At 39.1% G+C, this 12596-nt stretch overlaps 1 protein-coding gene across 1 annotated transcript in view; it reads left to right on the top strand.

The window, feature by feature from the left end:
* atp8b1 (ATPase phospholipid transporting 8B1) overlaps nucleotides 1–12596 on the top strand; it is a 33286-nt gene that overhangs the window by 15278 nt on the left and 5412 nt on the right. Inside the window, exons 5-22 of the mRNA XM_020600990.1 lie at nucleotides 1377–1475; nucleotides 2272–2333; nucleotides 2458–2530; nucleotides 3168–3238; nucleotides 3925–4007; nucleotides 4638–4796; nucleotides 5303–5391; nucleotides 5633–5823; nucleotides 6664–6748; nucleotides 7422–7545; nucleotides 8312–8355; nucleotides 8875–9031; nucleotides 9235–9423; nucleotides 10189–10301; nucleotides 10453–10617; nucleotides 11135–11246; nucleotides 11427–11502; nucleotides 11875–11908. Of these exons, the coding sequence (XP_020456646.1) occupies nucleotides 1377–1475; nucleotides 2272–2333; nucleotides 2458–2530; nucleotides 3168–3238; nucleotides 3925–4007; nucleotides 4638–4796; nucleotides 5303–5391; nucleotides 5633–5823; nucleotides 6664–6748; nucleotides 7422–7545; nucleotides 8312–8355; nucleotides 8875–9031; nucleotides 9235–9423; nucleotides 10189–10301; nucleotides 10453–10617; nucleotides 11135–11246; nucleotides 11427–11502; nucleotides 11875–11908 (1926 nt within the window). The remainder of the gene's footprint in view (nucleotides 1–1376; nucleotides 1476–2271; nucleotides 2334–2457; nucleotides 2531–3167; nucleotides 3239–3924; nucleotides 4008–4637; nucleotides 4797–5302; nucleotides 5392–5632; nucleotides 5824–6663; nucleotides 6749–7421; nucleotides 7546–8311; nucleotides 8356–8874; nucleotides 9032–9234; nucleotides 9424–10188; nucleotides 10302–10452; nucleotides 10618–11134; nucleotides 11247–11426; nucleotides 11503–11874; nucleotides 11909–12596) is intronic.

Raw genomic sequence — 12596 nt, 5'->3', positions numbered from 1 at the left:
TGGCAGAGGGAGCGTCATGATTTGGGGCTTTTTGCTGCCTCTGTGCCCAATTAGCTTGTTGGGTGATAAAACAGGATGGTGACTCCCTCTTCTAGTCAACATAAGAGCATTTCTCATTCTTTTTCTACAAATGGCAAATGATTAGGTACAGTAGTCGACAGCATGAACATTTATCAACTGTACATGTGCTTTGGCTCAAAATAGATTAGTTCTCTGTTAAACAGTCTTGCATTCCAAAACATTTAAGAATTATTTCACTGTTCACATCATCACATGCACATTAGTTCATGCAGTTGTGAAAATATGAGAAATTGGTCATCATGTACTTAGCTTAATAATCCAAAATCTTATGTAAAAAAAATCCCATTTGCTTTTTGTGGAGGGAACCAGGGTGACACTAACCTCTGGGTTGGCCTACAAAAAAACATCAGCCCCCATGGCAAATGATAGAATAGCGGGGGTGAGGAGGCTAAAAACCTGAGTCCAAACACACAGGATCCACATGATGCTCTGTGACTCAGTTTTTTGATGTAACATTGTAATTTAGTATCCTGTTATTAGTGTTTCTATACAGTGTCCATTGTTTTTAAGAATTACTATACATTTACTGTAACATGCAATGCTGTGCCAGTGTTCTGTTTTCCCTCTGCTTTACAGTATTACTCAGCTGTACTGTGTTGAATTTATGGATTACAGGAGAATCTAACTGTGTCCACACATTACTGCAAATGTCAGTGCTCCATTGTGCTACTGACTTCACAAACATTTGGAGAAGCTTGACTTGCACAATGCTAATGGAACATTTCATGCTGACAGCGTTGACTTATTCATTGACATAAGGATTTACTTTTGAAACAAGAGCTAAAGGTTTTCGGTCCTTCTTTTGATGAACCATAGTGTTGTGATCAGTGTATTGACTCATGACAAATGCACATTAAGCTTTGAGAATAAATGATTTAAAGAAATGAGTCAAATCTATTGAGAAAAACCCTAATGCATGTGTTCCGAAAAGACAAAACATAATGGTTTGTGTTGTTAAGGACACATTTTGTTTGTTTATAGTGGTTTAAATGAATATCATTATGAGCAATTAATGCAGAAAACCAGGCCATTCACTTTGTGTCACTATAGAGTTATTTAACAATACAGCACTTCCTATTAGAGAATTTAACCACAACTTTAATATTATTGTCTAACCAAATTTGTTGAAATCTGAATTGGTAGTGGAATTTTAAAGTTGGGGGGGGAGAATTTTGCTCCTGGTCATTACTGCAAAATGGATAAAAGACACCCCGATACAAAAAACGAATCTTGCCATGTAAAGCATTAAAGTAAATCAAACAAAGCTTTATGCATGCATTTTATTTTTCTGTCAGATTATTCCAGACATTTCCACTCTGCCCTGGTACACCACACTGGTTCCTCTGGTCGTTGTGCTGGGAATCACTGCCATCAAAGACCTGGCGGATGATCTGGTAAGACTTCTCCTTTGCAAAGCCGCACATACACTCTGCTTGCACTGCTACAGGTTTCGTGTGTTGTGAGGTTAGGGATGAACTTCGTGTGTATTTAAATTTTCACGAGTTAAGTTTATGCAAGTACATTTTTTCAGTTCATTTTAATTTAGCTGTTGAACACGGGTGTACCTTCTGAAACTTGATCAGTGCTGGAGTCAGTTTAAATCCCAGCATCACGTAAGGTATAAAGTCCGTTTCTGCTGCTGATTGTCACATCTGATGTTTGTCTCCAGGGCCCCTCCTGGAGATCACGCTCTAGTTTATCAGTCATTCTGTTTTTCGTTCTGTCACTTGTCTTCTGTAAAGAGGGTCTGTGTTCTACACTAAACTGTGTCGCTGTGAACCATCCACATTATGTGATTGGACAAAACACTCAAACACCTGCGGGTGCCAATTGTGCATTGGAGCGTGCATTATTTGAGTCGACGTTGTGAATCATTCGCCACACCTTAAATTTAAATATCACAACTCGGAGCATTCCATTTTGCAGGACATACAATTTACTGATGATTGGATCTTCAAGCGCTCACAATAATAATGCACTGTTATGAACTTCAACCAGATTATTCTTTTTCCTTTCGTGGAGGGAAAAAGTGGTGGAGTGTCGTTCCGGCCGCTCTACACCTATAACAATAGTTTAAAAACATTTCTTACAAAAATTCCTAAAGGTCATTGAATGCTATTCAAGCTACAGTATGTATGATTGTACATTACATTATCTGGTTTCCCTGGACTTTTTATTTTAAATTTCTAGGCACGGCACAAGATGGACAAGGAAATCAACAACAGGAAGTGTGAGGTTCTGTTGAATGGCAGGTGAGAACAAGGTCCATCTTTGGTTTGATGTATAAAGCAAGAGAATAACCATCTTTAAAATGTGGCTCCTCCATTTGAAAAATTCTGGTTTGACATAAAAACCTATTTGTCCTTTCTGCTTCAGGTTTCAGGTATCAAAGTGGATGGATATCCAGGTCGGAGATGTGGTTCGTCTCAAGAAAAATGACTTCATTCCGGTATGATAGTTCAGCCTATGGTATACAGTAGTTTTTGCTGGATTGCAGTACTTGGACATGATTCACACAGGTTGTGTATGTATCGCAGGTCATTTCAAGCAGAAGAAGCAGAAGCCCCTGCTTCTTAACATGATCTTATTTAGTTACAGTTCATTTAATGTTAAATTCATCAACTGTTAGATTGTTCATCCTCAAGTGGTATCCCCATAGTTTAGCTAGTTAGCAATAGCATGGCTAACATAACAAGTTTAGATCTGTTGATGTTTCATGATCAATAATGTATATCTATTAAAACAGCATGGTTTACTAATAATATTCACTTAAGTACACTGACAAGTTATCTCATAAGTAAATTGTGCATATACCTCTGCTGAAGAAGGTATGACAAAACATTGTAGAGTTGCATTTGATTGCAGGAGTGCATTTGTAATGTTTGTGACATATAAACTTATGAAGTGAGGTGAAAAGCTTAAAAGGTATAAAAAAAATTTGCTGTGTTATGTGTAGAAGGTTTTGTGACGAAGGAATGATCAAGCATGTATGGATAGACTTGTTTAAAATCAAATGTGGTGTCACACACACCAGATTGTTTGATAAATGTGACTATACAGATACATGTTGTTTTCATTGTCTTCAGGCTGACATCTTGCTGCTATCGAGCTCCAACCCAAACAGCCTGTGTTATGTAGAAACAGCTGAGCTTGATGGGTACGTGTCTTCACCTTTTAAATTTACTTTCCGTTGTTTCAAATGTCCAAAAAAAATACCCTTGATCTCCTTTTTTTTATAATAATTCTGAACTGTAATATTTGTATTTATGGCTGTCAGAGTAAGTAATGGGTTACTTTTTTCATAGAGCAGCGTTCCTTGCTCCAGGAAGCTTTTGTTTGATCCCTCCTTTTCTCAAGCATTTTGTCAACACATTGTTGACTGATAAGAGGAGGGTAAATGTGTAAAGAGCTTTTGCCAGTTAAACAACTGCAACACTCATCTGTGTGACCTGTGTGTGTGTGTGTGTGTCTATGTGTGTACATTGTGTGATTATGTGAGAAACACCTTTAAATCAAACAGGGCTGTACAGGTGTCTCTAATCGAACCACTTTACAGTAAATGTCAAGTAAACTGAAACAAGTTCACTGAAACACATTTGTTTTATCAGAGCTTTGAGATGCAATCTATATCAAAGGGCGAATTATGAACTAATTTGTTATGCAGGATGCCTCTTATGATCATACTGTCCTGAACAACTTTCCGAGAAATGGTACTTAGTTTTAATCCTTCGTTCTTCATCCAAGTCTTATAAAGTTGAATCCAGCTCTGGTTAACTGTGATTCTGCTTTCCTCAGCATTTGGTATTCAATCCTTTGTGTTTTATTTTTTTCTTTACGTTGCAGAGAAACCAACCTAAAGTTTAAGATGGGACTTAAAGTGACTGATGAGAAACTGCAGGAAGAACATCAGCTGGCTGATTTTGATGGTAAATACTATATACAGATGCTTACAACCATAAGTCAAGTTTATTTCCATTATCTTAAATTGCCTTTAATCTGTCAGAGCGAGGCCCAGCTGTTAATGGAAAACAATAAACTGTGACAATGCTTGGTGTATTGAGAGGGACCCCCCCCCAATCTACAGCAACATAAAAAAAATAAAAAATAATCGTACAAGTCAGTTCTTTTGTGCTTGAATGCCAATGAATAAAAATAATCTCACTCTCATCCAGATAATTGTAGTAATCACAGATAAGACTGTTTGCATTACACTGTGCAAGAGATTCTTAAGAACATTGGTGTGTTTTGTAACCTCTTCATTGCTTTATATTTGTTTGTTTAGAGGCAAGATCTAGTTAACTTTTATAATCGAAATGTATTTGTGATACAAGATATTTTAATTAATCAGAAAACATGACTTAATTGTTCAGGCGCATACCCGCAGATGAAGAGAATTTCAGGTGCTGTAGCAGAGGGTGGTTGGAGACAACATTGGTGTGTCTGTTCAACACTTTGGCCCTGAGTAAAATATCTTGCCAACTACTGACAGACCGTCATACTACTGACTCTTTAACTCAGACTAAAGCCCTCCTTATATCTTCCCATTGCTCTCATAGCTCTGATCGATTGTGAGGAGCCGAACAACCGTCTGGACAAGTTCATGGGGACAATGCTGTGGCAGAGGCAGCGCTACCCCCTGGACCTGGACAACATGCTGCTTCGAGGCTGCACGATCAGAAACACTGACGTGTGCCACGGCCTGGTCATCTTTGCAGGTGTGAACGCTGCAGCACTGCTGCTTTGAAAACCAGTCACCACATTTCAGGGTGAAGAGAAGCGTATTACAGAGCATACAGAAGAGGTGGAAATAGTCAGTCTTCAGATAAAATAGCTTGTGCAATTAGTTTGATTTCTTTATTTACACATTGACCAGATGATTTAATGCAAGAAAAATCCATGTTTTTGCTGAAATAACCCCAAATTGATTAGCAACAATTTTGATACGTTTTTTTAAAATTAAATATGACAAACATTTTCTGGTTGTGGCTTCTGCGTTGTGAGAATTTGCTGCTGGTTTCTGGTAGTAAGATCACTCCAAATGGAATAAGCTTCAGAAAACACAGAAGCTGCAATCTGTCATTCCACTTGAAGAGTTTAAGACTATGCTCAAATAGCCGCAAATTCTCATGTAATTGCTTTATTTAATGTAAAACTTGTAACCTGTGTGTGTCTGTCCATATTAAAACTGGTATCTGTGTTATTCTTGTATCCGTTGTCGAAGGTGCCGACACTAAAATCATGAAGAACAGTGGGAAGACACGGTTCAAGCGAACCAAAATTGATGAGCTGATGAACTATGCGGTTTACACAGTAGGTTTAGGTCCAGACAGACTGGACATACATCACTGTCAGTTTTCAGTTTTGTGCTATGAAGCTTGTTTCTCTTGTCTGTTTGAAGAGATTTTTTTATGATCTCCTCTCTAGGGGCAGATTATTATAAATGCATGTTTGTGATAAATGGTTACATAAATAGAGTAAAAAAAAAAAACTTACTGAGTATTTTTAATAGTCACCTCGAGTATGACTGTATTTCTGTCCCCTTCCTCTGTAGATCTTTGTGCTGCTAATCCTGGTTGCAGCAGGTCTGGCCATCGGTCACACCTACTGGTACCAGTACATTGGCATAAAAGCCTGGTATCTGAATGATGGCAAAACCCAGACCGCCTCCTACAGAGGCTTTCTCAGCTTCTGGGGATACATCATCGTCCTCAACACCATGGTGCCCATTTCCCTATATGTCAGGTGAGTGAAACCATACACACTTACTTGGGTTTTGTTCAGATAATTCTAACTACTGGGAAAAAGTAGGTGGTTTTAATGTGACCCTACAGAATTAGTTTGACCACACAAAGACAAATGTAAAATGTGAAAATGTTTTTCCATTTGTTTTTAATTCATATGCATGAATGTGTAAAACCTTGATGATGTTGATGACATCATCTTAGTCCTCCTCTTCTTGTTTTATGGCTCATGTTTCTTGATACCCACATTCAAAATACATTAGGCCAAAATATCTACAGTTTTTTCATTTAAAATGTAAAGAGTGATACCCACATTCAAACTACATTAGGCCAAAATATCTACAGTTTTTTGAGAGCTGTTAAAGTCTAGGGGAAACACATCAGTTAGGCTTAGAGAATTCATTCTTGCTATCTTTTGGAAGTCTGGTAAATGTGGCGTCTGTAAGGCTTTTGTGTATTTCAGCTTTAAATCTTCAGTTAAAGCAGTTACAGTTACAGTTAGTTTAAGCTACAGCAACTCAAACACAGAGAAACATGAGCTGTTGGGTTTGAGGCCACATTTTGAGGAAAGTGGCATAAAAATGACTCGCCCTTCATTTGGCCTTCAACATGGCTAACTGCACTGCAAGCCACCGCGGCTGTCAGCGGACTTACTAAGTAGCTTACCATGTTAACAAAGTTAAAAAGTTGGCAGCTTCATAGTCACCTTTTCTCTCAGCTTCAGTCTAATGTTACAAGGAAGCGTTTTCACATGATGTCGTCAAAGAGCAGCTCTGTTCCAATAAATAGCTGTTAAATTAAAATTTGTCTGTGTCTTCTCCTGTTTGTCTTCTGTGTTCAGTGTGGAGGTGATTCGTCTGGGCCAGAGCAAGTTTATCAACTGGGACCTGCAGATGTATTTTTCAGAGAAAGACACTCCAGCTAAGGTATATTATTACTGTCAGTGACACTATATGATCTGTGTGTGTGTGCTTCATTTTATAAGAGCAAATAAAATAATATCCGTGAACCAAACGGATGTGGCAACAGTAGCTGTGGCTCCCCTGCAGGATATTGTGCAATATATACTTTTTTATAGTGTTAATTTAAATATACATATAGTGACATATTCTACACAGTAATAACATATATACAGATATTTTGCGGTTTGTCAGTGATTCTTCACAATAAAGAGGCTTTATACGGTTTTAAAAATGGAGAACATTTGGGGAGTACTGTATTTGCTTCCAGTGCACTCGGGCAAGACACTGCTGAAAGTCACTGTAGTAAAAGTTTTATATTTATGTATTTTTAGTGCACATAGCTTACATTAATAATAAAAATACAATGTACATTTTAAGATGTCATATTGTATAATCAGTCAGTTTGTTTAATGATGCAAAGCTAAGCTGCTTGTTATCACATGACCAGACTTTTATAACAAGTGAGCAAACCCTATTTACCCATAAAGACAATGAGGCACAGTTGAGATTTTTGAAAAATATACTAAGTGGACCTTGGTTTTGATATTTTTCTTCCTATTGCAGTAATTCGTACTGTAGGATTTGTACCACCTGTACATTATTTTGAAGCAAGCTGTCATTGTTTCCCCCTGTGCAGGCTCGAACAACAACCCTGAATGAACAGCTCGGTCAGATTGAATACATCTTCTCCGACAAGACGGGAACTCTGACACAGAACATCATGGAGTTCAAGAAGTGCAACATTTCAGGACAAAACTACGGTACCAACCAGCTTCACCTCCTTCAGGCGTGCAGTACATGAAATCAGACTGCTACAAGTCTTGGTTGTAATACTGTTTCACATTTCAGTTTTGTTTGCATAAAAACAGAGGTTAGGTTAGGTTATCAGAGGTGAGCCAGTGCAAACTGAGACCTTAACCCTGACAGTATGGTTTGCTCAGAGGTACTGCGCCTTTAACTATGGCAACATAAATATACTGCTCTAGTAAATTAAATTTGTTAAGGAAGAATGGGAAGGTATATGTGAAAGTTCAGTAAGAGGTAGTTGAGAGAAAGAAGAGATCTGAAAGCATGAGTGACACCTGCTGCCCTTTTTTGCAATGGCACCAGTCCTAATGATACCATAACTATTAACAGTGGACCTGAATATGCAGGGTTTTCACATAAAATGGATGTCATGAACCTGTTGACAGCACTGTGCTGTCAGATATAAAATAAGCCTTTAATGATCCCTGTGGGGAAATGGGTTCACTGCTGCGCAATGAAGGGGAATCTAGATAAGAGCAGAACAAACAGTGTTGAGCAACAGTCAGAAAAGATACAGTACAGACAGATTTGTAATGAGAATGAGTTTGCAAATGTTATCTGTCACACAGGTACAGGGTACGTTACATGAAAGAAAAGATATGAAAAAATAAAAAATTGTTTGACATTTGAAACATTAGCAGGAGACAAATCTGAGTTGGAGAAAAAAGATGCATAGGTTTGCAGTTTTGTCACTCCAGGTTTTTGCTCTCCTCTCCACAGGTGGCCCAACCACTGCTGAGGGAGGGTCAACACAAAGACGAAAGGTAAAATATCAATACATTCACTTAAGTAATGAGTTCCAAATTAAGGTGACTGACATGAGATGTGACCAAATGTTAACTGAAAATATGAAATGCACAATAGTGAAGCAGAAGATGGATGAACCAGTATTTGTAGTCCATAACAAAATACCACATCAGCCACGTGTTGCCTGTTTGATTTTGTTTGTGAAATATTAACATGTACAGTACGTGTTTTTTTTTACACAGTATACAAGCATAGTAACTGTATAGCCAGAAAACTACCAGACTAAGATAAAAAATCTTTTACTACAGGGCTATCATGGCCAAAATAGCAGCAGCACATGAAATGTGGACAAAGATAAAAAAAAAATTATGGAGAAAGTAATTGAGGTTCAGCAAAACAGAAACAATTTAAAATAACCAAAAGTGATAAAACACTTATATGAGATATGATTACCAAAGGATAAAAGTTCTTAAATACATAAACGACATTCCTTTGCTCCCTCCTTTTATCAAAACCATTTTCCTGTTTCCTGTCAGCTGGTGGACTGGAGCTGGAACCGCTACGCAGACAAAAAGTTCCAGTTTGTGGATCAGTCGCTGGTTGACTGTGTGCGATCTAAGACGAACAAAGATGCTACAGAGTTCTTCAAACTGCTCTCACTCTGCCACACTGTCATGGTGGAGCACAAAGAAGGTAATCCTAAAGTCACTCAACCACCACGACTGACTGTGATAGGCTGTGGCACTCAACAGTCAAGCCTAGCATACCCTAAAGAGAGCTACTCCTTAAACCTGCAGTGCTTTTAATGATTGTCTGTGAATCAATCAACTTAATTCTGTGAAGGAAATGGCACAGGACATGACCCCATCATCTGTGGTTTAATATCTGTCTCTTAGGTGATCTGGTGTACCAGGCGGCGTCTCCTGATGAAGGTGCCCTGGTGACGGCAGCCAGAAACTTTGGTTACGTGTTCCTGTCTCGTACGCAGGACACCATCACCATCTGGGAGATGGATCAGGAGGCAACATACGAAATGTTAGCGCTGCTCGACTTCAACTCTGACCGCAAGCGGATGTCCATCATCTGTAAGAGTACACGCACACACAAAATGCTGTATTCCTCTGTAGTAGTAGCTTGACTGTGACTTGCATAGAACATTGTAGAAAAATAGAAAAACCACGATATTTAAAACGTACTTTGGAACAAATTAACTCAGAAGTTTGGGACTTTAAGAGGATTTTCTTGTTCTTCTGCCACAAGACTAAAACTAATTAAGGTTTCATCCTAACAAGTATCCTGTGTGCATCCAAAGCCTGATATGTCTGCATCCTCTGAGCTACGGTTGTCCAGAAACTATTACAAACACCAGAGAGCCACACTGTCACACGTATGCACACACAGTAGTCTGAGTCAGTCACATGTGCTCCATCCTGCTGCCCAAGATACTGGAACCTCGATCATCAAAAGTGGCTTAACCTGCTGCAAAAAATAGTCTCAAACAAATGCACTTTTTCCTTCTGTTTGAGTGCAGGTCAATGGGTCTATGTCTGAGTGTCACAGACAGGATAAGGAAGTCCACAAGTATTGAGAGTATTGCCTATGAGCTGTTGTGAGAGTTGTTCACAATAAAAATATTATCCTTTTTGCTTTGAATGAGCTTTTAAAAATGGGTGGGAAAGGTACAGATGAATAATGGCTTGTTTAGCACTTAAAATTTAGAACTTGGGCTTTAATTTTGACTTGTTGCTCTTGATTTAGGTCTTTATAGCTAAGACTTGTGACTTGCAAGACCCAGATTTTGTCCCACTTCTGATCCTCAACCCCCCTGCTGTGTCTTCTCTGCGTTTCAGTAAAGTTTCCCGATGGTCGTATTCGTCTCTATTGTAAAGGAGCAGACACCGTCATCTATGAGCGACTCTCCCCCAGCAGCAAACACAAGGAAACTACTCAGTCTGCTCTGGATGTGAGTTCACATGGCTTCATTTTCAAATGCACCAGTGTAATCGCCACACAGAGCGCATCTTGGGAGGCAGATGTGAAGAAACATACACACAAGTGCATTACCTGTTTTCTTTTCAGTCTGTAGAAGGAAACACAACTGTTTTCTGTTGCAGATCTTTGCCAACGAGACCTTGAGGACACTGTGCTTGTGTTACAAAGACATCAGCGCGGAAGAATATAACGCCTGGTCTAGGAAACACAAAGAGGCCCAGGTGGTCATGGCCAACCGAGACGCTGCTCTTGACCAGGTGTACGAGCAAATCGAGAAAGACCTCATGGTGAGTGGAAAACAGCTACACTTTAGTTTGATGAAAAACATCAAGAATTAACTTTGCTTAACAAAATGTTTAGTTTCAATCAGGTAACTGGGAAACAGGATTCAGGAGGATAAAAGGAAAGGGTAGAGATACAGTATATATATATTAGGTCGTGTATAAATTGAAAAAATCATGTTTTTCATACTTGGGTTTTATTTTTGGTTTTTATTTGGGGAAAAAGTGTGAATTTTCTTGGGTTATTTTAATTGTGGGGACTATTTTGTTTTCCATTCTTTCACCAACTGACATTATAGGAGCTGTGGCTCAGCTTTGGCAGAGTTGGAAGCTCTTTGCTGTTTTGTCTGTTCAGCACAGTTGAAATGTACATTGTCCTTTGGTAGCAGCCACAACTCTTTAAAATTTCAGCTGGAAAACATGTTGAGGTGCTCTCTGCTTGTCACTATTATCTGGGTGTCTTTGAAAAAACTTTAGAAACCATAAACCTCAGCCATATAACCAGTAGTGTCCTTGTGCTTAGCTGATTGGGGCGACAGCCATCGAGGACAAACTGCAGGATGGAGTGCCAGAGACCATCGCCAAACTGGCCAACGCCAACATCAAGATCTGGGTACTGACTGGAGATAAGAAAGGTACCGTCACATCAGACTACAGACACGAGTTGATCTAGAATAATGTGCAGTACCAACAGACAGACATGTCTCAGTGGGGGATGACGACAGTGTTTAAATACTTAAGGATTCAGGAATCAATCGTTCCTTTTTAGAAATGAGATTAAACAAAACAAACCATGTTTTTAATGTTTTCCCCAGAAACGGCAGAAAACATCGGCTATTCCTGTTCACTTCTGACAGACGACATGCAGATCCACTATGGAGAAGATGTCAAGTGAGTTCATTAATATGTCCAAAACAGTCATTTGTTTAGTCGATTTTTGGGGCTTTTAGTGTTTGTGCTATGTAAGGCTTGGAATGAGGAGCTGAATTAATGAGCATAAAAGGATAGGTGATTTTGTAAAGTCTGTTTTGATTCAGTAGTCACACGCCATATGGATGTTCAGTTATTGGTTGCTTCTGTCCATACTGGCCGTGAATTGTTGCTTTGAACATTTCAGCCAAGGTTAAAGGGCAACTCCGCTGATTTTACACATAAAAATCTGTTTCCAGGTGTTGGGGAACACAGGTGGACATATGAACTAAGTTGGATAAAGTCTTCTGTGTCAGCACAGGGAGCTGATTTTTGACAATGAATTTAATCCAGGGGTGTGGAGCTGGGGGCGGCTGTGGCTCAGGAGGTAGAGCGGGTCGTTTCCTAACCGGAGGATTAGCGGTTCGTGTTCACTTCTGACAGACGACATGCAGATCCACTATGGAGAAGATGTCAAGTGAGTTCATTAATATGTCCAAAACAGTCATTTGTTTAGTCGATTTTTGGGGCTTTTAGTGTTTGTGCTATGTAAGGCTTGGAAAGCGCTTTGAGTGTACTGTAAAAGCATAGAAAGGTGCTATACAGGTATAAGACCATTTACCATTTGTATCGAAGTGACCTTACCAGACCTCTGTAGACCACCTAAAACACCTACTGAATGTCAGGTTGCATTGTTTCTAGTGTGGGTGCCTGGTTTTGGCAAGAAAGAAGTGTGTGAAATCTAAATAAACAAATAACTCTGCTACTAATTTGTGTTACAGAAGTGCAATGCTGAATTGGTGAAGTACTTTTTATGAGGCTTTAGTAGTCTGAGTTTCAGAAATCAAATGGGTATTTTTAGCCCAGTAGTTGTGGAGGTTTATTGTCAGGCGTTTGTCCCCACAGCAAACCTAGGAATTGGTGGGCTATGACTGCAAGGATATGTCCTCCTGCTGCGACTTGGCAACACTGAGAAAGGAGAAAAAGCTATAGCTTAGAAACTAATGTAAAGTGGGGATATTTTCAGAGATGATGCCATGAATAGTTTTAATGAATAGTGGTCATATTGTGTCATG

Source organism: Monopterus albus, unplaced genomic scaffold (genome assembly GCF_001952655.1).
Source record: "Monopterus albus unplaced genomic scaffold, M_albus_1.0 scaffold50.1, whole genome shotgun sequence".
In the NCBI taxonomy this organism is placed as follows: Eukaryota; Metazoa; Chordata; class Actinopteri; order Synbranchiformes; family Synbranchidae; genus Monopterus; species Monopterus albus.
The sequence above is the reverse complement of the archived record's forward strand: the minus strand, read 5'-3'. Positions and strand labels throughout refer to the sequence as shown.